At 42.1% G+C, this 26,986-nt stretch overlaps 1 protein-coding gene across 2 annotated transcripts in view; it reads left to right on the top strand.

The window, feature by feature from the left end:
* Positions 1-26,433, top strand: part of LOC138282526 (uncharacterized) — a 135,178-nt gene extending 108,745 nt beyond the window's left edge. For both annotated transcript variants that reach the window (XM_069220213.1, XM_069220214.1), the window contains exons 4-5: positions 20,214-20,454; positions 26,182-26,433. In XM_069220213.1, the coding sequence (XP_069076314.1) occupies positions 20,214-20,454; positions 26,182-26,330 (390 nt within the window). In that variant the 3' untranslated portion in view covers positions 26,331-26,433. The remainder of the gene's footprint in view (positions 1-20,213; positions 20,455-26,181) is intronic.
* Positions 26,434-26,986: the final 553 nt, after the last annotated feature.

Below are 26,986 nucleotides of genomic sequence, written 5' to 3' on the forward strand. Positions count from 1 at the left end.
ATTTTGATACTCTGGTGCCCTTCTTCTGGAAGTTGGGAGAATCCTCCGGAAAGGTTCTTTGAAGTGCAAGGTATTTTCAGATTCCCCAGCACCTGTCTCTATGCTAGTTAGGCTGGTATTACAGGGTTGTTCAGCTATTTGTGTGAAGGCAGAGCACAGTCTGTTCAGTTGTGGGAGGAGTAGGCCTTGTAGTGAAAAATGTATTTGGGAGTTTTTCACTAGCAGGACATGTAAACCTTAAATGTACATGTAATTTTTTTTAATTAAACAGCACTGTGCATTATGACCTACCTATGGCCTTCCCTAGGGGTGACCATATGTAATACAAGCATTTGCAATGCAATGGGTCTCACGCTTGCTTGAGTTAGAGCTATTAGCGTTGTAAATTCCTTACTGGACTTTTCCTGCCACTTAAATTGAAAATAAAAAGTAAAAGAGTTGACGTAAGCGAGCAGATTCAAAGCGCCATGGCTGCCATGAGCATGAGCGCAAAGGAGAGACACAAAAAGAAAATGAAGTTCGCTTTGCAGCCAACCGTATCAGCAATCGTGCAATTATCCATATAACTGGGGCATTCTACCAGGCGGTAACAAAACCGCCCCAAGGAGGGACAAACGTAAAGCATTTACCAATTATAACAAAGGATTTTTGAAAGGCAAGCCCACAAACGAGTGAAAGTGAAGGGCGTTTTGTGGGTGTGGTTAAAACCCACAATGCTTATTGCAGGTCAAAGCGCTTAGGTGCTTGACTTAAAAAGGACATTGGGTGTACATTGTTTGAATGCCTGGTTGTTCTCCTCAGCATTTATACAACAAGATGTTCTAATCTGCAGGGGTGTGAAATTTCTATAGACCAACGAACAGGACATATGCTTTAGGGTCAAGGACAACAAGTTTTCATGTTTATTTTGTCCTTGGGACAAGTAGGCCCAAGACCCTGCAGCACAACCCTTTGGCTGCCAGTTTACAGGGAAGGGATCTGCCTGCAGTTGAGGTTCTCTTTGTGTCCATATGCTAATGCTGTTAGTGCTTGTATTTATGGTTTGTTAAAGCAAAGCCTTTATTATTAGAGTGAACACTCTAAATAAACGGTGTAAGGTCAGACTGCACTACTTTCAGTGGCTCCTGTAAAACAAATCTGTGAACACATTTGAAAAGTATAACAATATGAGGCTACATATAATGCTCCCAGAATGCTCTCTGATTAAATTCAAAAGTTTGCAGAAGCTTGATTGATGATTGTTTGCATTAAAAATAAAATGTTCAGATAAAATGCACGCAGGAAAAAAAATTGCTTAATTACTGTGAGATTTTAGGAATTATTTCTTTTAAGCAACATTTAGTAAACGGTATTGATGCATGCTAGTATTTCCAAAACATTCATAATGGAAAATCAGTATAACCATTTTCAACAAGAAGATGAAAAAGATGAAAATTAAACAAGCACTGGCAAAGCCAACCGAACAAAACAAATTTGGTCTCAAAAACACACACATTGCCACAATAGTTCCTGGCACAAACTACTTTGTGTGCCAATATGCTCCCTGTTGAAGAACAGAATGCTATAACTCACAGCGAAGCCAGCCGGTGGATGAATAGAGAGAGAAATAGAATTTTAATTTTAAAAATGTCTTTGTTAATGTCCGACCTAATTGGCGGCCCAATTCTTAAAGAAAGTCACAAAACTGCACCCATGGTACATGTCTTTGCATTAGTGGCTTTTGTGAATTCACACAAATTTACAGAAGTAGACCAGGAAATTGTACTCCTAAAAAATATTTGTGAACTGTATTTTAGCACAAGCAAATATACATGTGTACATGTGCTCACGTGAAAATCTTTTGAGCGCTTAAAATACACTTTCCCTCCAACCACTTTTTTCCCAACCATAGAAGAACTTCTACTTCTGCCCTTGTCAGGAGTACATTTCTAGCCTTTCTCAGTATGAGAAAAGATTAGAACGGAGCTGGTGAAAATCCTTAAAACATGCATTTTACTAGATTTGCACAGATTCAAAGGCCTTCCAGTCCTGGAACCATAAATTACTGCTTCCTCCAGCCACAGTATGTAGATCTGCGGAAAGGTGGCGAAATAAGGAAATTGCAATAGTAGGGATTGAAATTGCTAGTACTCAAGCCCTACGGTAGTACTTTTCCTGGCATAATCAGAGTGGCTATTATCAGAGCTCTTACATAATTAAATTGCTGCCATAATTTGTTGCCACACTACATGGCACCAAAGGGAAAGGTTGATTTTGTTACAGGGCAGGTAGATTTATTAAGTAACCTGTCCCATGGACAAGTAGATATTTTATTAAATTCAACATCCCTGTAATCCTCTTTGAGCTCAATCTAGGTTTGGTCACTTTTGCAGCCAAAATATGGGAAGCATTCAAGACAGTGATATGGAGACGAGCTATGGCTTTTGTTCATGAGAAGGTGAGGGAACAAGAAGTTGCTTCACTTGAGGCAAAAAATTGCTACTCTAGAACATGTATTCATAACTACTCATGATAGTATGGTCTTCTGTCACCTGGAGATGGCTAAAACTGATCTTAAATGGATTTAATGGGAGGAGCCAGGCACACATGTATCACAGACTCACACAAGAATGAGTGGCAACAAGAGGTTGCTCCCCTTTAGAAGAGGTTTGGTGAGAAGCTTACCCAAGCTGGGCGTTTGAAGCTGGGTCCTTGCAGTTCAGAATTGGTTTCTAAATTAACTATTAGGTCATTAATGGGTCACATAATGCCAGGGAATGCTCGGAATGTCCAGTTATGTGTCAATGTTTTTTCTGGACACCAGGATACAACCCTGCATCATATAACTGTAGTTGAAAGTGTTTTTTTTATTTTGAGGCCAGCCAGAGCCTTTGAGTTTGCAGACCTAAAATTGGACAATGGCAGAAAACACTGTTTCATCCAATCACTTCTCTTTATTGATATATCTGGTTCCTATAACCGTGCTTGAACTCTGCTTCAACAACATTTTGATTCCTCCATGGCCAACATACACAAAACTGTCAAGCTTTTAAAGTCAGAACAGAACCTTTTTGTAACAAAAATATCTCAAAAAATACTTAAGGAATTTGCACCTAATCACAAAAAGAATGCTTTCTGAATAAAGTTCTACCACATTCTTGTCAAAGGTGGTCTAAATCCGATCATAGGCTTTTGCTATAGAGATATGCTTAATTTCCTAAGGGTGGCTAAAATGGAAAAACACACCTTCTTTGACTCCCACCCATTTACTTTGTTCTCCTGCAAAGACCACCTAAGCAATTAGCAAGCTGGACCTTAGCTGCGTGCATAAAGGGGGTGCCAAATTTTGTGCAGATCCGTCCTTGGGAATCAGGGTCATAATCAAATCAGGAAATACCTTGTCAATGTAAAGTGTGGCTCAACCATAACTATCCAGTAGTGACTGCCAGTGGCTAATATATTGTATGAATGTGCAAATATGTAGGTGTGATATGCTATTTATTACCGTTGTTGAAGCATATTACAACTCGGCACATCTACAAATATGGTTTATGAGGCTGACCAGATTTTTATAATAAAACACCAGAACAGCTAGAAACATAAAAGAGGTCTAAATATTGGCGCTCAATAATGATTGCTTAAGATCCAATTCAGGACCTCTTTTCTGAATATACAAATCTTCTACTGGATTTAAATAAAATAATACCCCCAAATGCTATAGTGATGAGCTTCAGATGTAGACTGCTGATGACCCAGGCATTGGTTAATGGGCTCCCAAGATATGGATTCACTCCTCTCGTTAAAATCCTGCTGTGCTTTGTGAAGGGGGCAAGGTAGATCAGCAGGTAGCTCAAAATAATGGAGCTTCTGTCTCTGGTTAGCCAAGAGGGCCGATTGAAACGTGAGACTGCACAACACTGATGAATGCGCTTGTTCACCGGAAATGCCCTTAAAATCTGAGACATGTACTTATGAGAGCAAAACGTTAGAAATACCGGGGGCAATTCTTCAAAAACCAGGACTGGCCAGGCAAATCAGTAAGTCTGGTCACATAAATTGGTTTATGCTGTGCTGTTCTTTCACTTGTATTTGTTAGAAACGTATGTATGTATTTAAACAGAAACAGAGCACATGCTTGCTATTCTGGCCCAAGGTATGAGCAGTGAAGCTCAATAGCATGATGTGTGGCAGCTTTCCAGTGGTAAGTACAAGAAGTTTCACCTTTTGATTTTAATAATAGATGGCGTGGTTTTAAAAGTGAAGTAATACAACAGAAACCTTTCAAGCCGGAAATGAGAGACAGCAAAGTATTGTGGTCTTTAAAGCGTACCAAGTGTTTTAAGGTGGAAGGCTCCCCATAAACTCCATTGCAGTCGCCTATACATTCAAGACCAAAGCAATGAAATGACGAAGCAACGAGTGGTTCGAGTTTTAGTGGGACTATCCCATGAAACTACAGGAGGTGGAAAAATATCTTCTGATCTCAAGAATTAATGTCAGCGGAGAAGGGTATGTCAGTGTCAAGTTGACTGATATTTCAGAGGCGGTTTGAAGTGGCGGGGGAAGAACATAGAGATTAACTATATCATGTTGAAATAAGTCTGCGGTGTCGAAACAAGAACCTAGTTCCATTTCCTAATTTATGAAAACAAAAATTATATCTGGATTACTCGAAGAGTATTAACTCTGCTTACAATTTTTACTTCACCCTACACGAAGGACAAGACAGTAGCCGTGCTTTTTCGCATCGAACATGTTTTTGAACGTGTTCTTTACAACTGTAAACCTCAGTAAAACGTAGTAAAAGCATATCAAGATAGTTTCTGTGCAGTCATGCTCACAGCCATCATTCAATAATTTAACTGGCAGTTTCTGCCTTCTTCAGCTACTCGTTTATCTGAAGAGTTTGCGAATGCTGGATAATGGGGCTGTCACGGTCACCTGCATCCCGAGACACCACCCACCCTTAATTTGCTTAGAGGAAAGCCTGGGTTAAATTTAAAACCTTGTTGCGTGTGCGCCTGTGATGGCTGGCAACACAAAGCAGGCACTTCCTGCCTAGGATCAGACGGGAGCTGCTGTCTGCATGATTACAGCCTGGAACGTGGCTGTTTACAGCCTGCCCGGAGGCAGGCTGTCTACTCGCAGCCACACTCAGGCTTTGTCTGGGACAGTCTGTGTCAGAGAAAGAACAGTCTCTCGCGCAGCACTGCGATTACCAGCGCAATCACAATGCGGCTCGTAAACACGCATCCCGGATTCATGGACTTTAACGAAAATATAGGCTCCCTTCTAATTGGAAAGCAGGAGATAAAGGCAGCTGGACCAGTTCCTTTCTCATCAAGTGACGCAGCGGACCGTGATTGAAGGAACATAGTCTCATGTTTGCTTGAGTTAGAGCTCATAGCGTTGTAAATTACTGACTGGACTTTTATTGCCACACAGACTGAAAATAAGAAGAGGAAGAGAGCGAGGGTGAGCTGGCCCTGGAAAAGCCCCCCTCTGATGTTGGTTTATGTTTACAGAGGGAGGAGGGACTGAACACACACCCACAGTGCAAGGCAAACAGGCCAATATTGAAAGAAAAAGTCCCCTTCAGAAGAGATAAACAGGACGTAGTGTAATTCCACAGTACTTTGTGCTGCTCCCAAAGTTAAAAAAGGCAGTACAAAGAGGCAGAACTGACCACTAGCAAGCAAGGATTTTTGAAGGACACTGCAACTAACAAATCAAAACGCTGGTACTCACTCTGTTGTATACTTTAGTATACAGCAGGCCGAACGCTAACGCTCGACCTAAAAATGGGAGTTTAAGGCTGGACAAAGGCATTTAAATGCCAAGTCGACATGGCAGTTCAAAGCTGCATGCAGGCTGCAATGGCAGGCCTCAGACATGTTTTAAGTTACTACTTTAGTGGGTGTCACAATAAGTTGCACAGGTCCACTGGTAGCATTTAATTTCCAGACCCTGGGTGTATATATATGGTATACCATGCTACAAGGGACTTATAAGTAAATGAAACATTAGGTGTATGCAAATCAAACCATGTCTAGGACAAAGAGCACATGCACGTTAGCAGTGGTTCGCAGTGATAAAATGTACAGAGCCCTAAGCCAGACAAAAACAAATTCACAAAAAGGGAGGGGAAAAGGCAAAAAGGTTTGGAGGTAACCCTGCAGAGAGTCTCACAGATTACCAAAGAAGTGACATTTTTAGTGCTGGTACCCTGTCTGAAAACTGTTGGGATAGAAGATTTTGTACTGTGTTAATCATTGTTAAGCCTACTTAAGACAGTTATATGTTTCCTTACTGTCTGTAATTTTGTAGACTATTGTAATTTTATGACTGCATGCCTGATAATTGCCTTGTGGGAAAATCGTATTCTCACTACAGTAGGCCTGAGTAGGTTTTGATAGTAAGTCAATGATTAAGGCTGCAGGCATAATTCGTTAACTCAGAAATGTTATGTCTGACGTCATAGGTCTGACTAGTGTATTCTGAAAAGGTGTGACAATGGCAGTAGGCCTGGCTTATTTATTGAGAAAAGCATTTGCTAAAGCTCATTGGCTATCAATGGTGCATTGTTGTCACACTTTGATACACGCTCTAGACAAGTATTTTTTTACATTAAATCTCACAGAATATCGTAGTATTTTGGTGTTGGTCATCCCTTCTGATAATCCTGGTGAGGTAGAAGACTTTCAGTGTGAAAATGCTCGTTATGATTCCCGTTTGAGAGAGGTTGTGTTTTGTTTTGCCGACTGAAACTTTGCTTGTACAGTAATAATATAACTATGCATGATGGTTGTTGCTTATACACACTTCAAGGGTCCTGTGTTGAGAATAGGGTAAAGCTAGTCATAGAATCTGCTGGCCTTATTGGTTCACTGGTAAATGTTATGTTAGATTCCATAGGTTTGATCTGTTTTTATGAAACGTTATGTCAATCAATCAATCAATCAATCAGTCAGCATTTGTAGAGTGTGGCTAATCACCTGTGAGGGTATCTAGGCACTGAGAACATAGCTGCTAAGGGGTTCATTTGAACAGCCAAGTCTTGAGTAGTTTCGTGAATTCCAGAAGAGAGGATGAAGTCCGAAGGTGAAGGGGGAAATCGTTCCAGAATTTCACCATGAGGTAGGAGAAGGAGCATCCTATACTGTTGCTTCAGCGAATGCGGAGGAGTGGTGTGCAAGGGAGAAGGAAGCAGAGCACAGGTGTCAAAGCCACTAGGAATGGCTTATTGTAAAAAACTTGTGTTAAAGACAGTGGACATTTAAGGGTGGGATGTTATTACACTGTGTAGACAACTGTTTTGTTACATGCAGTCTCATAGATTACTATAGGAAGTAATGATTTTTGTGTCGCTAACCGATTTGATGATCCTTTTAGGCACTCTAAAGAGGGACTTGCTATTTTTCACTATAATTTTGAATGTATTTTTAATTTTACTATGATACAGGAGATGGTTGCCTTGTGGGACACTTATGTTTAATATAGTAGGTCAGTTCTTTGGTATGTTGGCAAGCCACTGATAAAACATGTAGACTTGATTTGTTCATTGAAAACATACTTCAGGTGCCATATCTATGAGTTTACTACGAAAAGCTCTGATAAAGGCATTAGGTCTGATTCATTTATTATGAAATATTTATGCCAAGGCCAAATAGGCTTTTGAGGATGGATTGGTGTTGCTCTGTGTTAAAGCCTGCACACATGTATTTTGTTGCCTGAAAACTTTCACATTACCCTTGTAGGTAAAGATTTTGGTGTTGATAGTCTCTGAGTTCAACAGCCCCAAGGGTAGAAGATTGAAACGCTATGGAAGGCCTTCAAGGCTTAGTTGACTGTCAGGATCTTGTAATCAAAAAATGTAATTAAAAACTCATACATATATAAATATATCACAAACTTTCTTTTATAAGAGGAAAAAGGCTGCTGACAGAGCTGCGTATCGTGAAGTGCTCTATATTTCAGATTACTGCCATTATGAGTTTCGGTTGCCAAACACAGCCTTGACCAGATAGCAAAGTGCAATTTTTTTCTGTGCTTTTAATGTGCTCATGTGCTAACAGACCTCATGAACATAGACAAAATACTTTACAAACTCAATCCATAAAAACAAAATCTTCAATAATTTAACAATCCATGATTATACAATATATCACAATCCCCACAGCAGGTGATCAAAGATTTAATTTTTTTTTCAGAATCATATTTTCGGATAATAGTCAATAGACCTGGGTACCTCTTCGCATGCTCACAACACTGCATATTCATCTACTTACAATCTATCAATGTCACCCCTCACCCATGCAAAGGGGCTCACTATTGGGAACTTCACTTATTAATAGTATCTCTTATTCGGAAACATGAAGTTTCCGTATCCACTGGCCCAAGAGGCCCTTTGGTGTGAGTATAGAATTAATCAGGAGCTGTAAATAAACAATCTAACAATATAAGTATCATTTGCTTTTTGTGGGAGTCAATAGTGAAAGTGAGTTTCAAAGGGAAGGAAATGGCAAGGAACGTAAAGCAAAATCTCAGTGTGAAACTGAGAAGTGTCAGCAAAGGTTCTGCAGTGAGTCTGGAAAGGGTCTAAGCAGGATCTCCCTCTCTGCTCTAGTAAGACACAGTTTTATTATCTTCTCGTATCGACAAATGTGTCAATTGTTGCAGCAGCTCATGTTCTCGTCCAATCAGACAGTAGTCTCATCATGGGTACATGACTGCTTCCATCAACTAAGTAAACTCAACAAAATGCATCCTAGACATAAGATATGGATGTACTAAAAATTGTAAGACCACTATCAATTTGGCTAAGTTTCCAAGTGCTTCTGTCTATAAGACACAAAAAGTTCATGGTGAGAGCAGTCCATTAGTTGATAAAAGCATCCCCTTTCCCACACTCCTTTGTTGACAAAATGTCATTATATTTTATAAGTATTCGAGTAAGAAAGATGAAGCATTATACTGCTTTAATCTATTCTTATTGTCTCAACTCACAATGGCGTCATTTTAAGTTTATAACTTGAATTCCTGTCCTAGGTCAGGATAAAATAGAAAAGAAAAATGCATTAGCCAGTAACTTTAGCTAAATACATGTGACTATGGAAGCTATCTATAAAAATCTGCATTTAAATGCTGTTTCTCCTGTTAAGTTTTCATATTTTTTTAAGTATCCATTGTAATAACTTTATTTAATTAAAATGCCTTCACAACATTCCCCATCTGATGGTTTCCAACAGTCACAAAGTTTTATTCAAAGCTAAACTCAGAGTTCACTCTCATCTTCAGTTGAGTCTTTTTTCTTTCTTTCCAAGTTCTCCCTTTCTTTTAGTTTCTGATACTCCCTATTTATGTGATCATTCAGTCCTCTGCTTTTCCTCAACAATGCCTTAGCAGCTGTATAGCCTCCCAATGTAGACAGAAAGCAAACCACTACAATTAATACTGGTAAAGATATAGCTTTGATTCCTCCTCCAGCTGTAAAAATCCAGTTACCTATTGGAGAAGCTCCTTTTCGGAAGGTTTTTACTATACTAGTGATTTCTATAGGCTCTAGGTCAAGCTTTAGCTCAGAAATATTCTTAGCATACTCTAAACTCTTCTTACTCTCGTCAGGAATGTATGTACAGCAATTTTCTAACTTAAAGCATCTTGCAGACTCTGTCCCTTTCTTCGAATAAAATGTCTAAAGCGTATCTGTTTTGCAAAACCATTGAACTAATTGCAATTAACTCTGTGCTTGCAACTTATAAAGCTCTAGATGTGCTGGTTGCTAGTTTTTCCACTTTTGTTAAAAGCTTTCTAATCTTTTTGCCCTTTAGTATCACCCTATTGCTGGTAGCTCTAAATATGTCTCCCACCAAATGTGTACTTCATTACACTACATGTTTACCTGTGTGCAGTTGTCATTGTTAAAGCATATAAGCTCTGTACATGGTACATTTGTTGAAAAAGCAAGCCTAGGTATCAAATCCCCTCTTAATCTGTGGGCAATCTATAATATGCATCCTCACCAAACAGAAAGTAAACTCCAGGTATAGTTGGGTCATCTCCCTTTAATATCTGCTGTTTCTCCTGATAACTCAAACATACATGATCACAATTACTATTACCTACAAGTCCCTTTTTGGGTTAACTTCTTCTTTTAAAAATGCACACTTTCCTTTTGTATGTTTCTACCCTAACGTTAGTCTTGGAGAAGATATTTTCTTCCTCAATTCACCTTCTTCCTTTTTCTAAACATTCTTTAAAACATCTTCATTCTTGTTAGTACTACATGCAAAATGTGTTCTTCTCTCTTTTAACCTCATGATACAGGTTTTATCTAATGGATTCATTAATCAGGTTAGGTTATTTTTGTATGCCCGAACAGTGTCTATAGGTAAGAAAGGTCTGAAATAATGCCAAGCTGTCTTCAATTTTTCACTTGTGGTTGTAAGTTCATGTTTTAGTAAAGGCACTTTCAAAAGAATCATGTCAAATTAAGAATAATAATGCTCAAGATGTCTCTGTCTATAAACTAAGCGTAGTAAAATACTGCATGATGTAGCATAAGAAAAAGAGACATAGGTATTGAAGTCTGCCTTAAGGCGGGTTCAGTCGGTCTCCAACTCACTTTGCTTCTTCATTTTGGGGCAGGAATTATTCAAATTTAAACTGCTTTGAATTTGAACTGAATTTGACTGTTGAGAACTCTTGCTGCTAAAATTTGCTGCTATCTGTCAATTGTGGACTTGCTTTGTTGCTTCTTTCCATATATGCTTTTAAACTGCACAAAGATTATTTTTTTTAAAGCATTTGTTCCTTTAAAAAAACTAAACTTTACTGACCTCCTTTATACCAGAAGCCATTCCAATATTACCATAATGCTAGCAAGGAACTTGGGGGGGTGGGTAGGAAGGGAGTTAATTGTTAAGTGGGCAGGGAGCACATGAGACGGGGCTGTGCTCATGGAAGGAGGGCATTATTCAATCATGGAGTGCACTTTAGTGTTTCTAAGCACACAGCAGGAGGAGCCTTCCCCTCTTATTTATTAATTGCCACAGTGCGGATGTGCGCAGCGGGCACACCAAAGGTAAGCTTGTCTGAGCCCAACCGCAGTCAGCACCAGCCATTATCCTGGATCAGCAACAGAGGGCCTCGTAAAACTCACATACACTTCATTTGGGCTAAAAGGTATGTGGGGAAGCAAACAAATGCAGTTCTTTCCTTTTCTGTTAAATTGTGTTGGTCCCATTTCCTGTACTACACAGCCTACACCCCCTGAATCTGGAGCCCAAGAATATGCTAGGTCCATGTGAAAATCAGAAGGTGTTTAAGGAAGCCTTGATCAACATCCGTTCTATGCACAAACATACCTTGGATTTATTTAACTTGTTAGAGGATAGCTTGGATGCTCTCTTCATGACAGAAACTTCCATAAATGAGGATTCATGTCTGGAACTGCAATCCGCTGTCCCCGAGAATTATGAAGAGTTGCCATCAAATATAACAAGGCCTTCCAATTGCATAAAATTTAAGCTGAAAGAGTCGATAGGAGCTGAAACCCTTGGTTTTAGTATCTCCACCAGAGGGCAGCACTCTACCTCAGGGGTACTGGTCTACTGTCCCGCGGGATATACAGGTGACTTTATTTCATCCCTGCATGAAGAGCGTTAGTGTCAAAATGTATCATCTGTTTAAATTTGACCACCCTAGGTGAGTTTAATATTCATCTGGACCATGTAGACAATCCAACATCAATTAATTTTTTGGAAACCCTGGCCTCCTCTAATCTAGCTCGAGCAGGTACGGACACACTCTAGATGGCATCTTATCTAACAATACTCTGGGAGAACCCGTGCCAGGTCCCCTGGTCGGACCATTTTTTTACTTCTGTTCTCCTGGCAGTTTGAATGTCTGAAATAAATCAGACCCCATCAATTGCAGATTGGGAATAGATATTGAAACAAGGTGTCTACTTTAGACCTCAGGAGGACTCTGGTTGAATCCAAACCTGTAATTTCTGATTCGGTCACAGAGGGTGACATTGCCATTTGGTCCTGACTGACAAAGGTGGACAATTCTTTGGCGCCCAGGACGGCTGTTCGAATAGCTAATACAGCCCGTTCAGCTCACAGGTTCTCCCAGGAGTTTGTGTGGTTTATTAAAGGAAATCAAAAACTGGGATGCCCCTGCTGGTCTAAGAGCCAACACTCTCATATTCTCTCAAGCAATTCACCACACACAGCCTGGGTTTGTCAGAAAATTCCAGATAAAATACTGACCTAGTGTTAAACTTAGTTCTCTGAGAAATGGTGAATATTACTCCCTCTGGAGAAAAAGAACGTCTGTTCAAATCCAGAGCCCTGATCTCCAAATCCCTCTTACAAGAGAAAAGACAAAGCAACTTTGTCAGTTTGGCAACAAGTTGCTTCCTTGCAAGGTCAGAATTATCTGGCCATCCAAAATAAAAAATGTAAAACCTTATTTATATCCCAAGTAAATGTATATTTAGGTTTTGGAGGATTTGTGAACCTAATGCCCTTCATAAGGGAAAATACCAAGGGATGGGACCTTACCGGTCTCCCAGTCACAGGCAAATGGCTGCTGAAATCGTGGATCTACAAGAGTTAACTGTTGAATAAGCCTTACCTGTTTCCGCTGTGTGAGCCAGAAAGTTTAAAAAAAAAGTAATGTCAGCCCACACAGGATCAACATCCTGTTCTAGACACCAACGACACCAGACCGTCCATGCGGATCTGTATCGCTTATGTGTTCCTGCAGCTCATGCCTGCTCCCTGTAGGCTCAAGCTGTGTTTGAAAATCTGGACATCTGCCAGCGGAACCTGATATTCTCCAAGCCATGAGGTGAAGAGTGTTGTCCTGAACCATCGGGTGTAGTTCCTCTGCCGGACCTTGCACTATGGTCGGAAAGTTCGGAATCTGAACTATATAGTCGCAAGATGTCTCCAGAAGAACTGGAAACCATGATTGGGACCTCCATAGAGGAGTCAACAGTATCAGGTCTGTCTGTTGCCTCCATACCTGGGTAACATAATGAACAGGGCAAAGGCATATTTGAGAACTGACTCCCAATTCTGTAGAAAGACATCTACTCGAGCCAGATCCACCTATACCTGCGCATTCAGCCGTGAAACAAACCGATACGTATGTGGCCTTCCCCCATCTCTGATAAAGAAGATGGAACACCTGCGGATCCAGCCTCCAGTCGCTGGAACCCATCAGGTACTGTGAATTCCAGTCCCCTATACCGTTGGCTTTCCCTGGAAGGTGGACAGCTGTCACCAGGATTCTCTTCTCCAGACAGTAATGCCAAAAATCCTATTTTCTATTAGAGGATTGGATCTCATTCCTCCCAGCATGTTGATATACTGTACCGCTGACACACTGTCCATCTTCAGCAATATGGAACACTCTAGCGTGTCCTCTGCTAGACTCTAGATGGCAAAAGACCCTGATTATAACTCAAGACAGTTGACGTGTAAGTCCAATTCCTTCTGAGACCATCTCCCTCTGGTGGATATCTCCACGCATCTGGCTCCCCACCCCCAAAAACTCTATGGCTATCTCCAGAAATAAATAAAAAATTGTCTGACTGTTTCATGCCTCCATGTGAGACAACCACCAACTCATTTCTGTCCGAGCTTCGCCCGTCAATGGTACCCTCTCCTCATAGGAGCGTTCATTCTGGAGATGTCTGATCCTCAGACACTGTAGAGTCCTGTAGTGGAGAGGACCCGTGAAGATCGCCTGGATCAAGGAAGATAGAAGACCCACAGTGCAGGCTAACTGTCTCAGTGAACCTATGCTGAGATCAAGCACCTCACTTCTCGTTAATCTTCCTTCTACTTCTGATTTAAGAGCTCCAGAGATGCTTTGACTGAATCTATCAAAAAAACATAGAAATTCCAACCTCTGTTTGGGAATCAAATCCGACTTGGATTGAAAACAAGCCCAGGTCCTCCAGCAAGGATATCGTCACTTGCACCTGTTGTAACATTGAAGTCTGGTCCTGTGTCAGAAAAATGATGTCCAGATAAATAATGAGGCAGTGGCCCCGTATTCTCAGCCACGCTACCGCCAGTTTGATAAGCTTTGCGAAACACCATGGAGTGGAGGAAATGCCAGAGGAAAGCACCTTGAACTCCCACACCTGACCCCGCCAAATAAATCATAGAAATCGACGATGAGGAGGAAAAATTGTGGCGGAAAGATAGGCATTATTCAGGTCGAGCCTGATCATCCAATTCCTGCCACAGTAAGTCTCTCAACAGATGGATACCCTCCATCTTGAAATGATGGTAAACCAACCAACCATTGAACTCTTTTAGGTTGATGACAGGTCTCAATCCTTTGCCTTTTTTCTTTACAGCAAAGATATTGCTGAAAAAACCTCTTTGATGGAGAAAGATCTTTCAATGGCCCCCTTGTTTTCCATGTCACAGATGTCCTGGTCTATAATGGTGCATGTCTCCTCTGAAAAAAATTAGAGAAATCAGTCATGTCATCTGAACGGAAGACCCCCAGAACACGAAATGAAAGCCCTGCACCATTTGCAACACTCATGCATCCGAAGAGATTTGTTTCCATGTCTGCCGTCCAGCCACCCAGTCTTAAAAGGGAAGAAGACTGAAATCTTACCTGTAGAGGACTGAATTCCTGTGGAAGATGCCACTGCCTCTCTGGAATTTATTCCTTAAGGGGAAGAACAGTGGGGTTTCTCGTTGATCTCTCCAATCTGACGTCTTGGGACCTCGGAAGCCTCTAGCGCCTTGTGACAGAAACCGGCCAGACGGGCGGCCCCTACCTTGTCCAGCCCAGCAAAAACATGATGACTAAACACCCTCTTCAGAGATATATGGGCCTAAGGCCGTGAAGGTCTGAACAAACTTTGCCAAGTCCTCCACAAAAGTATCCCCGAACAGGTTACCTTTAGTGTATGGACCGCCTCCATATAGGCTAATTCCCCTAATTTGGGGTCCAACTGCAACAAAAGGGAACAACTTAATTCCCAGAAATCGTGCTATTGGCATTACCCAGTAGACAAATGGCCCTTTGGGTTCATCTCAATAAAATCTCTGGTTCTATGGCCGAATCCATCTTATTCGCATCCTTGGCCATATCCATGATCTTAGCTTGGGCTCCTGTATTGTCCATCAACTTATTGTGGCAGGGCCGCCAGGAGCAATCAATACCTCTCTCTGGTTCCTTGATCAACCTACCCATGAAAGTCACCATGGTGGTGTCAAATTCCAGGATTGGCACCACCTTACCCTCGATGGAAGGTCTTGGGTACTCTGCACTGATCTTATTGCAGACCTCTCTATCCAGTGGTTGGCAAAGCCATTGCTTCAAATAGGACTCCACCTTTTCTGAAGGCTCCCACTCCAAAGAGACGGATGCCTAATGTCGCTGAGATTGAATAAATCCTTATCATAATCCCGGTCATTATCTCCCAAGAAGGGGTCAATTTTAATTTTCTTCATGGCCTCACAAGATGGGTGCCATTTCCTGGATCGTTGGGATCCCCTATCGGAGTCACCTGAGGAATGGGAATCTGAATCTCCCTGGTTCTCATATTCTCCCTTTTGCCTACCACCCTGGTCAAATGAAACTGGAGTGCGACCTCAGTTCTTGGACGTTCTGGTCTGGCCGAGATAGGGATGACCCCTTCCAGTAGCCACAGTGCTGCTGACAAGGAAACGCCACAGCAGTCCATGCCCTCCAGGACTCGTCCCAGAGGCAAAATCCCAAGGGGAAAAAACCTCTTTTGCAGGAACTCGTTGATACAGGAACCAGGTGCACGTTAAGATACCAGGACTTCAAGGGCTCTACAGGCTGTGGAAAAATAAACGGGAACAACGCTCCACAAAAATAGCAAGCCAGAGCAAAGACCACCACCAACAGGAAGTGTTGCAACCCAAGGAAAACAAGCATCTGGCTCCTTATATACTAATTGACTGGAAGTGACATGTAGGAAGAAGAAAGAACGCCATCTTGGATTGGGAAGACGCCATAGGAAAAAACAGGTAAAAAAAGCTCCATTTTGGAGAGGGAAAGAAAAGGGAAATTGGTGCATACAGGGAAGAGAACAGAATCATGGGAAGAGGAAGACATGGCCCCAAAGAAGAAGAGGAAGAAGAACCCCATGACCAAGGCGCCAGGTAAGTAAGGAAATGGAGTGGGGGGCCTTGCGGCAATCATCCATGCAACACGTTGAACGTGGCGAGGCCAGAAGCCCAGTCCTGGGCTCCTGGCCTTGCCGTAGGCAAAAAATTGTAACTGCAGCTGAATAGAGGGACTGCGGCAGGCCTAGTGGGCTGGAAAATGGACCCTCAACACCCCCGCAGCCCGGGAACGAGACGTCACAGGTGCCTACGATGTGACACTAGTCTTGATCGGACCTCTGGGTAGGAATGAGCGAACCTCAGGCTGCATAAGGCAAATAGGGCCCTTGACCCCTTGAATTAAATCTGCGGGGGCAGATTGACTTAGTTGGTGGAAAAGCATAAAAGTATCCACCATGGTCTTGGGATTGCTTTCGCTCTGCTCCACACAGAGGGCCCCACTTGCATTGGGATGATATTCCAGTAGAGCCCTTAGGTGTTTTGGCGGTGAAATTCATTGCGGTCTCCACCAGTTTGGAAACGGCCAAATCAAGCCACGCCCTCCTGTCCCTCTTCCTGCTGCATGTACACATGATCCTCCACCATGGTAAAATTAACAATATTATTATAATCGAACAAATTAAACTCATTATCGACCTAACTGGCTATGCCCCACCAATCAAGAGGCACAGCAATCCTAATTTAGCTTGTTGTCAATGATGCAATAGCCTTTGAATGAAGAAAGCCACTGTCTAGAAGTTTGTCACAAAATTACGAGCCCTCCACACTCGCTGGGCGATAATCTGACAGGATTCAAGTGATGCACACCCACAACCACACAATGGTCACTGCAGCTCCTCAGACGCTGCTAGTTGTGCTCCGAGAGTGAGGCAGAGAACAGAGGCACCCAGCAGCAATCGGCCGCGGTAGTCAACACACGCCAATAAACCTCACCCTATGTAACTATAAGCGGGAGTCGAGGAAACAGCACAGGAGAATTTACATTGTATAGCCGATGTCCCTCAGGTGCTGTAGCGGCAGGCTGATGTGAAAAGCACCAGAAACAGCACACACGAAACGGTGCCACCAAAGAAGCCTGAAAAAAAAATCTAAGCCTCAGTTAATGGCATCACAGTCAATACATGCACATATATTCAGTTGAGAAATATATCATGTGAACAAGCACTTAACTGAAGCTGACGTGAGCAGCAAAGAAAGAGGACAAGAACTGGATGTTTACACTGTTGGGAACTATATGATTGGACTGTTTGGGCCAGGTGTTCAATGACCTTTTTAGGGTATTCATGGCAATTGTAGTTTGTTTTTTGCTGTTGTGAGTTGGAGAAAAGAAAGTTTAAGCATAACCAGAGCCTCCAGTCCTGCCATAGAATTAGGGAGCTTCATAACAAATATGTCACCCAAGATGGTCACCAGAGAAAAAGAGCCCAAATGTAGCACAAATATCACAAAAATGTAGCCCAAGTATAGCCCAATGACAAAAGTGTGCAAAACACTTAACTATTAAGTTTTTTTGCATTTTTACAATGCATACTCAGCTGTGCCACACTTTTGTAACAAATAAAGAATGTTAGCAATCTAGTTGTTCATTAGAATACTGTTGGGAGACAGAGATCAAAGGCACGGACTCTGATAATTGAGGGCAGGGAGGAGGGTACAGAGGTAACAAGTTGACCCCTCTGGTTCATCAGTTCCCCAGGTTTGTTTTTTTCAAACTCTCCCTTGTACCAAGTTCAAAATGTTGACAAGTATGGTGCATTGGATCACGGAGCCCAGGAGGAATGGGGTAGGGACATTAACTTGGTTAGCAGAGATCAGAATAGAGATTGGCAGGGGCACTTAAATGACCTTACAGGGCAGGCATCAGGGGTTGCAGCAGCACAATAAACCACACAGGCTAAGTGGGACTGTACTGCAGCACAACAGACCATGGAAAGCAATAGGGATTGGACAGGGCCATGCATATGGACAACAGAGCAGAGGGGAAATATGCAAGGGCAGCAAGCTGACCATACCGAATAGACAGGAGGGACAGTTGCAGAATAACGGACCATGAAGGGCAGGAGGGAGAGTGCAGGAACACGTCATCAGACCGGGCAAGGCAGGAGAGAGGGTATAGGGGGCTCTAACTGGAAAACGTAGGGCAGAGGGCAGGGCAGGAGTATAAAGCTGGCCATTGAGGGCAGGCGGGATGGGCATAGGAAGCACAACACACCATGGAAGGCTACAGTGAGACTATAATGACATACACACAGACATCAGAGGGGAGATGGAAGAGGATCAGAGGCAGCAAGATTACCACACAGGGCAGTTGGGAGGGGCTGTGGTAGCACAGAAGACCACACACGGCAAACAGAGAGTTAGTTGCAGCACAACAGCAATGGTGAGCAAGAGAGAGGGGGTGGAATCATGCACAAAGGACTATGGAGGACAGAAGGGAGGGGTCAGGCTGGACATAGACAAGAGAGGGCGGGGGAAGGGACTTCACAAAAGACCATGCAGGGCTAGCAGGAGGAGCATTTGTAGCACAATAGAGCATGGAGGGCAGAAGGAAGTGGTTGCAAAATGGACCCTGGAGGACAGGAAGGAGGGGATAGGGGTGTGGAACAGGGACAGGCAGGGTGGAGGTGGCAGGAACAGGAGGCAGCCATCTGACCATGCCAGGCAGGTGGGAGGGGCAGGAGCAGCTCAACAGAACACTCAGAATAGAAAAAAGGGCAGTGGCAGGTCCACAGAGCATGGTGGGCAAAAAGGAGGGAGCCAGAGGTATGCACACAGAGGGCAGGTATAAGGAAGGCAAGGTCAGTAAGCTAAGCACGGATGCTAAGCAGGAGGGCAATGATGGGGCATTGAATTGGGCAACAGAGGGCAGGAGGAGCAGGCAGGAATATTAAGCTAAATGAAGGGCAGTAGCAACAGGGTTGGAGGGAGGGGGCTGGTGCATGGGCTCCGACAGCAGGGGGTAGGGAGGACGTGAATAGGGCATCAAGCTATTTGTTCATGGCAGGCAGGAAGGGCAGTGGCAGAACAACAGCCTCAGATGACTGTAATGAGGAAGCAGGGGCATAGACCTGGACAATAAATGGCAAGGGGAGGACAGCACAATGCTAGGCCAGGCCCTGCATCCAACACCCCCCCCACCATATATTGCCATTGTATATCTTACATAATGCTGAAAAAAAACTAGAACTTCACTGAATAAAACAAGGCTTACTGGGATGTTATAATTAGAAAATAGAACAAAAAAACATGGAAATTCACTAAAAAACAAAGGTTACAGTTATAGTTAGGCTCAGATTTTGCATGCACAAAACCATAGAAATTCAGCTGTTATAATTAGTTATTTCAAGTAAATATAAATTGTGCCCTATGTTAACTGTAACTCACACCTTCACCAAGCACTGCTACTTACCTCAGATATTATATCACAAATGACATCTTTTATGACATCATGGATAATATCACTGTGACGTCTGCATTAAAATTCTTGATGAGAAAACAGTGCATGGCAAAGGCGTGAGTTACAGTTACCTTATATATGTTTTAAAGGTATTTAAATGTGATGCTTAGAATAGTAAATCTATACTAATACACATGTACCACTGCAATTGTCTCTGATGTGGTGACTGTTGCAGCAGTTGTCAAAGCCACCGGCAACACTAGTAGCTACTGCCTCTTTTCATTTATCAAAAGTAGCTTTCAATACAGAAAAGGTTGGTTTGTTACTGAATGGAAAAGAAACAGAGTTTTATATTTGATTGCTGGCTGTATAACATTATAGAATTGTACTGAAAAACATTATTGAAGTCAGAACTGTCCCTTTAATTAATCCGATGACAACATTTAAATTTGAGTACAGAAAAGAATTAAAAATATGCAGGTGAAATCCTTCCTCACCACTTTCTTCTGTAGTTGTGGTGGAAATACCACACTGCCAAAGGAGAATGGTATTTTCCAGTATGTGGCCTTGGATCTTTCTGATAGGGTGACTAAGTGCAATGTTGTCACAAGCATTTTACAAAAAAAAACAAATAATTGATTGCTTTAATCACAACGTATGCCTCTCTGTAACAACTTTGACAATGTTTTTTTCTTAAGGTTCCCCTTGTATTGCATCCCAAGGATCCAGAGCGATACAGTCATATTTTGGTTGACTCATTTAAGGTGCGTGACAGCATTTCAAAAGCACGTGCTGCGAAGGACCATGGCATTACTCTTCTGAATCAAGTGATCGATTTGGTGTTTTCAACTGCAGAGCTTGCCCAGTCATCTGGGCTTGGTATGAGAGGAAATCGAAAAGATGACGCACTTGATCCTGTACGAATACAAGCCTGCAGAGGTAACCTACCCTATTTATCTAGCAGAGTTGATTTTTTGAAGCTTCATTGTGAATGTTTTGGGGATGGCCTTTAAAAGAGGTAGAGGTAGTAAGTTAATAGAGATCCTAATTTCCTAATTATTCCTGAATAATTGGGACTCACACCTGTCCAGTGGAATACCTTATCACAAGCTCCCAGTTATTCTTTTGGTTGACACCAATTAGGTGGTATTCCCCTACCCGGAGGAGAGTTGAAAAATGCCGTCACATGCCGAGTAAGCTGTCTCATCTAAAATCAAAAATACATTCCTCTAAGATATTATGCTAGGTCTTAAATAGAGGAATGACTAAATTTCAGGTCATTGCATGCTTATGGTGTGAATCATATTTACTATTCCCACTCCAGCCTGACCAACAGACTTTGAGGGGGTCAGGTTTACTACTCTCACTCTAATCTAAGTAACAATAGGGAAAGCGTTGGACAGTGAAGGCATTAGATTTACTATTCCCACTCCAACCTTAGCAAAAGTAGAGAAAGTGTTGGACTTTGAATGGTTTAGATTTATTAATCCCACTCCAACCTGGGCAACATTATGGAAAATGTTGGACTTTGGGGGGGTTACATTTATTATTAGCACTTCAGCCTAAGCAACAGTAGGGAAAGCGTTGGACTTAGGGGGGTTGAGAGGCAGATTTAATATTCCTACTTCAGCACAAGCCACAGTAGGGAGCTCATTAAAAAATATACAATTAATATAAAATATATTTTACAAATCACAACCTTACAAATTAATATAAAACATATCAAAACATTATTTATAAAATGTTACTTTTTATTTAAAAGTCCTTAAAGTTACTCTGGGTTCAAGTGATAGAAGTGCAGTCCTTCTCACCCAGGCAGTGGGAGAGCAGGCACCAGACAGCACAGCAAGGCAGGAGTCCAGAAGAGCAGCAGTCCAGCAGAGTGGCAGTCCCACAGCAGCAGTCCTTCTTCCTGGCAAAGTAGTCACAGGTGCAGAAGTGTACTGAGTTTATGGTCTCAGGAGCGCTAGTACTTTTACCCAGTTAGCCTTTGAAGTCAGGAAGTCTTCAAAGACAGGCCTTTGAAGTCCACAGTGGTCCTGCCCTTCCTGCCCTGGCTACAGACTCCCTATAGGGGGTTATGCAGCCCTTTGTGGGGGACAGAATACGGCCTATTCAGGTGTGAGGCTGTTGTTAGCTCCTCCCTCCCATCTTGCCAGGATGGCTCATCATGGCCCATCAAGTCACACCTGAGCTCCGTTTGTGTGTGGCTGTCTAGGGGGAACAAAACGTATCTCTTCCACATTGTGAATTACACTTATAGGATGTAATAAGGTAATCACAATGTTATCCTGTGGTAGAGATAGGCCTTGCAGTAGTAAAAAATGACTTTGAAAGTTTTTTACTACCAGGACAGGTAAATCTTAAAAGTACATGCCCTGCTTCTTAGATACATTGCACCCTGCCGTCTGCGCTGTATAGGGCCTACCCTGGCGGTGACATATGTATCAAAAAGAAAGCGTTGGACCGCGCAAAATGTTTATTTTGCCAGGTGAACATGGCAGTGTAAATCTGCGCACACAGACTCTCCTTGAGACATGATAAGAGAGATACTTAAGTTGATGATACAATCAGTGCTGCAGGCCCACAAGTAGCATTTAATTTACAGGCCCTGGGCACATGTAGTGCATTGTGCTAAAGACTTTTAAGTAAATTAAATATGCCAATTGGGTATAAGCCAATGTTACCATGTTTTAGTGGAGTGATCATAAGCACTGTAGCACTGTTTAGCAGTGATAAAGTGCACAGAGTCCTAAAGCCAGCAAAAACATGGTCAGAAACGTTGAGGAGGAATGGAAAATGTTTTGGGGATGACCCTGCAGAAAGGGCCATTTCCAGCAGCCTTGCATATAGTGCTGTCAAACACAGACATATGAAGCTGTCTATAGGAAGACCACAAAAATAAATTGTTCTACAAAATGCAGTTGTGGAGCTTTAGCATCCATTGAAATGTGAACATGTGAAAGGCAATTCAACAGTTTGTGGTTGAAAACGTCTTCAGTTTCCCATCTATGCAGTTTTTTCCTGCCTGGTGATAGGTGGAATCAAAATCGGAAGAGGTCATGTTTCAAAGGGAGGGGGGCGCAATGGATTTGTATATTGTGACATTTCCTGCAGGAGATGACAAGAGAGCGGCACGGAAGGCAGAGGAGGGAATGCAAAGAAACAAATTGGTGATCTGACATTCACAGTCACTATACAAGAAAATATCTCCTCCACTTTTGCACACTTATCTCTTCGTGCAGATAATGGTCCTTTTCTCGCTGGTGCTGAAGTCCCAGTGTGATTGAGGAGTGGGGCAAAGAAATAACACAAAATAGACAACAGAATGTGCTTCTACAACTCATCTACAGAGTTTTTATCCTTGTCATGTCTGTTCCAGCCCTCCTCTTTGCATTCCACTACCAACCTTCTCCTGTGCTTGAATACTGCAGAAATGCCCTAAATCTTCAAGTTACTTTGCTTCCACACCTGGGCACAATGAAGAACAGCATGACTTCCTCCTTTCCACCTGATCAGCAGGACATTTATGAAGTCGTCCATGCACCTATAGATTGTTTAAGCCGAACTGCTTCTTCATTCTCCCATTCTCACATGGAGCTTTGTACATCTCCCTGGCTGTATTTATAGGGATGAGTGCCTTTTGACATTGTCCTGGGTCACATAACTGCGAATGGCTCTGCAGTTGGTGTTTGTGTATTGCAAAAGGGGCTTAGGTGTGGACAGGATGGCCGGTCCTGCCAAGATGGCTGGGGGAGAAGCTGTGTGGAACATCACTTACACTTCAAAGGGTTTTGCTTACCTACCCACACACAAAGGAAACTGACACCAGGCCTCACCTTTCTTTTGTCACCACAGACAAATTTGTGTCTTGAACAGGCGAACTGGAAAAATGTTGCAGAACCAGTATTGGGGATAGGAGGGGGAGCCCCTCCAAAACAATTTCTGGCACTAGGTATACATATTTAACTGCCAGAGTCACTCATCAGAACACTCCTGCATCTAGGGAAGTTACAGAAGGAGGAGTGCCCTGTTGCCAGAAGACTGTCCTGCTGCTTGAAGGACTGCCTTGCTGTCAAAGAAGGAAAGCTGGACTGCTTGCGTTCATCCATCCCAGGCTTACCAGAGTAAATCCAAGGGTCAGTTGGCTAACCTCCTGTGTGAGCCACAGGAACGCACCAAGCTTCGGAGGCCTCACTGAAACTGCCCACCTGACCTGCTGTAACTTCACATGCCTGGACATACAGCCGTACCTGCCTGAGCCCTACAGTCATCTGTTGCAGTAAGTCCCTAATCCCCAAGAGGTGTCTCTCGAGGTCTTGGACCGTTGGCTAGCATCAAAGTGTACTCCTCATGAAGGAAGGATGAAAATCCTCAAGCTTGGGCTCCACCTGACAGTGAACAGGCCCGTTTGCATGAAATCTCTGAAGTTCACAACAACTGCCAAAGAGAAGCCCCAGTGAACCCTACACTTCATGCCAACGATGATAGGCCATGGGAAGACTTGCCCTTCATGCTACAGTAACAATAGCCCTCGATGGCTGCCAACTTGAAGCTACAGCAAAAACTGTTACCACTACATCAATGACCGTCTGTAATGCTTGATGAGCATGTCACGCTATGGTGATGACATCCTTGACTCCCTTTTGTAACCTCCTTCAACGCAAACACAACCCATCGCGCCTGACTTAGAAGGTTACATTTCAGTGAGTCTATCTTGGTCCCTGTATCCAACTCGTGCTCCATCATATTTACTGAACAAGTTACTTTCCCAAATCTAGCATGACCAGATGACCATCAGAGGTGCTTCTTGCTTTTAGGTACTATTTTCAATAAAAAACTTTCAAATTTAATGTCTCCGGTTTTACACATTGGATTTTTGTTGTTCTGGTATCATTTTATTTAACACAATTTGGTCTGTTTTTCTAAATTGGTTTGGACTTTTTCTTGTGCTGTTTTTTAGTTTATTAATGTCTGTGTGCTGCATAAATACTTTACATATGGCCTCTAAGTTAAGCCTGACAGCTTTTGTGCCAAGCCATCAGAGGGTTGAGGCTTGTCCTACTGATTCTTTCCCAAAGTACACCTTACTCATTCTTGTACCACTTGCAAACTGCAAACACTAATCAGTTAATGTTACTGATCACTGACGATCACTCATCTACAGGGACAAATCATGATCACATATCCATAGGGGCAAATCATTTTCGCAATCATTATCCTTGCAGAAAATGTCCCTGACGCAACAGCACATCCCTAGTTCTCTAAACCCACATGAAGACCACTCAATAAATCTTATAATTCCATATGCAGTTCTGTAACGGTCAAGTAAGGTCTAAGTAGGCAGCACAAATCTAACACAATTAAGATGTCAAACACCCTTCACCAGCGTTCCAATATGCCGCACATAGATTATATTACCAAACACACGATCATCCGTTAATGTTCAGGTTGTAAATTTACCTGTATTATAATCTCAGTGGATCATTCCACTAAATAAGAACTTTGGCAAATGCCTCACTTAGCTGTATGAATTGCTCCATTTCACACCCCACCAGAATTCTGACATCCATTCTCATCCTTGCAATCTGCTTTTCCAGCATAAAATGGTAAAAAAAAACATAGGGATAGACCTCTTAGAGTACTCACACCAAAAGTTCGGAATGATCGACATTCATCAGTGAGGGCCAACTAAGGGCCTGATTTAGATGTTGGCGGAGGGCATACTCTGTCACAAATGTGATGGATTTCCTATCTGGTGTATTACTATCCCCACAGGATAGAACGGGATCGTAATACGGCAGATGGAATAATCCCTCACATCATGTTTCTAACAGAGCATTGCCCTCTGCCAACTTCTAAATCAGGCCCTAAATAATCTATATTGCAGTAACAGTGTGAAAACATCACCCTTCAGGCATTACCTTGGAGTCACTGCAAGAAATCTTCCTTCCCTCTTCACTGAAAAACCTTTGCCTGCCTAAAATCATTCATCACCACATCTTTAATGGTCGAAGATTCGGAAGTGGTACATACTAATCCATCAGAGCCATTACGTTGCCCAGAAACTACTTTTGGTGTTCAAAGACACTTTAAGATATTTAAAATTAATACATTAGTATATAAGTGAGATCAGTGCACAGGGTATTCTTCACTTTCAATGAGCCACAGTGGCTTGTCTAGGATGAACAATAGACTTTTAAGTACGCATCGACTGATGCAGCATCTCATGCTCATAACTTGCTTGTATCTATGGCCCTCATTACTAGTGGACCAGGAAAAGGGCTGTTATTTCCCCACGCTTTGAGTTACTGCTACTGGAGGGCTGGCAACTCCGGGGACAAGGAAAATATGGCCCAATATTAGTTGGATGCTGAGGGTTCAAAAAAATAGAGGCATTTTCGAGGGAATTGTAGGTACAATTTTCCCGACAATTCAGCAGTTGGACCCAGATTTTTACGCAGAAATTAGTGACCTCTCGTAATAATGGAACAATTCAAAATGTTTAAAGAAGATAATTGTTGGAAATTGCGCTAGCGAGTACTTTGAAGTTTTGTCGCCGTAAGTAATAACTGGCAGCGTTGCCGTGAATGCAGTCTCCTGCTTACCCAACGGCCCACACCACAAATAGCAACACGCTCAACTAAACTCTTGTCTCTATTTCAGAATTTGTACGGTCCATATGCAATGAAAACAACTGGGAGGAACCAACTGAAGCTGGATTTAGGAAGCGTTTTTCAAATAAAGTATCCAATGCAAGAAGAGAAATAAGGCTAAGAGCACAACTTTCCCCCGAGGAACATTTGAATGAATAATGAATAATTTCAGAAGGAAGTGCTAATTTGATTTAAGTATTGTTAAAGGATGTTTGTTATTTAGAGATATGTGAATATATATATATATATATATATATATATATATATATATATATATATATATATAACATTTTGTCTGTAAAATTATTATCTTACAGAATACAGGACAGGAATTCGGTCTGTTATTTTTATTCCTCAAATGTAAATAAAGCAGAATTGCTGAACTTAATATCGTGGGTTTGTCCAGACATTTATTATTTTGTTTTTAATAAGATCTGCTCGCAGGGACCCTAAGCTTTCACGGAAAAAGGTGACTTTAATTACAGGAAGTGACTTTACACGACGTCTAATCCCATGACATCTCAGGAAGTGCTGTGGCATAAGCGTTAACACAAGGAACATCATGAGAAGTGCCAACAAATCAAGTAGAACATGTCGAAAGGTATTGCAAATCGCCCAAAAATGGAAAATAAATAAAACAGCATCGGCAATGTCAAGACACACTAATTCAAATCTTATGAAATTTGAAAGCATTGATAAAATGGAAGTAAAAGAATGTTGTAGAAAATACATCGAGGTGTCCATATTGACGTGGAAAATGCATGTCTTCCACAATAGTGTACTTATCTTGAAATCAGACAGATTATTGCGCCTAA

This window comes from Pleurodeles waltl, chromosome 2_2 (genome assembly GCF_031143425.1).
Source record: "Pleurodeles waltl isolate 20211129_DDA chromosome 2_2, aPleWal1.hap1.20221129, whole genome shotgun sequence".
In the NCBI taxonomy this organism is placed as follows: domain Eukaryota; kingdom Metazoa; phylum Chordata; class Amphibia; order Caudata; family Salamandridae; genus Pleurodeles; species Pleurodeles waltl.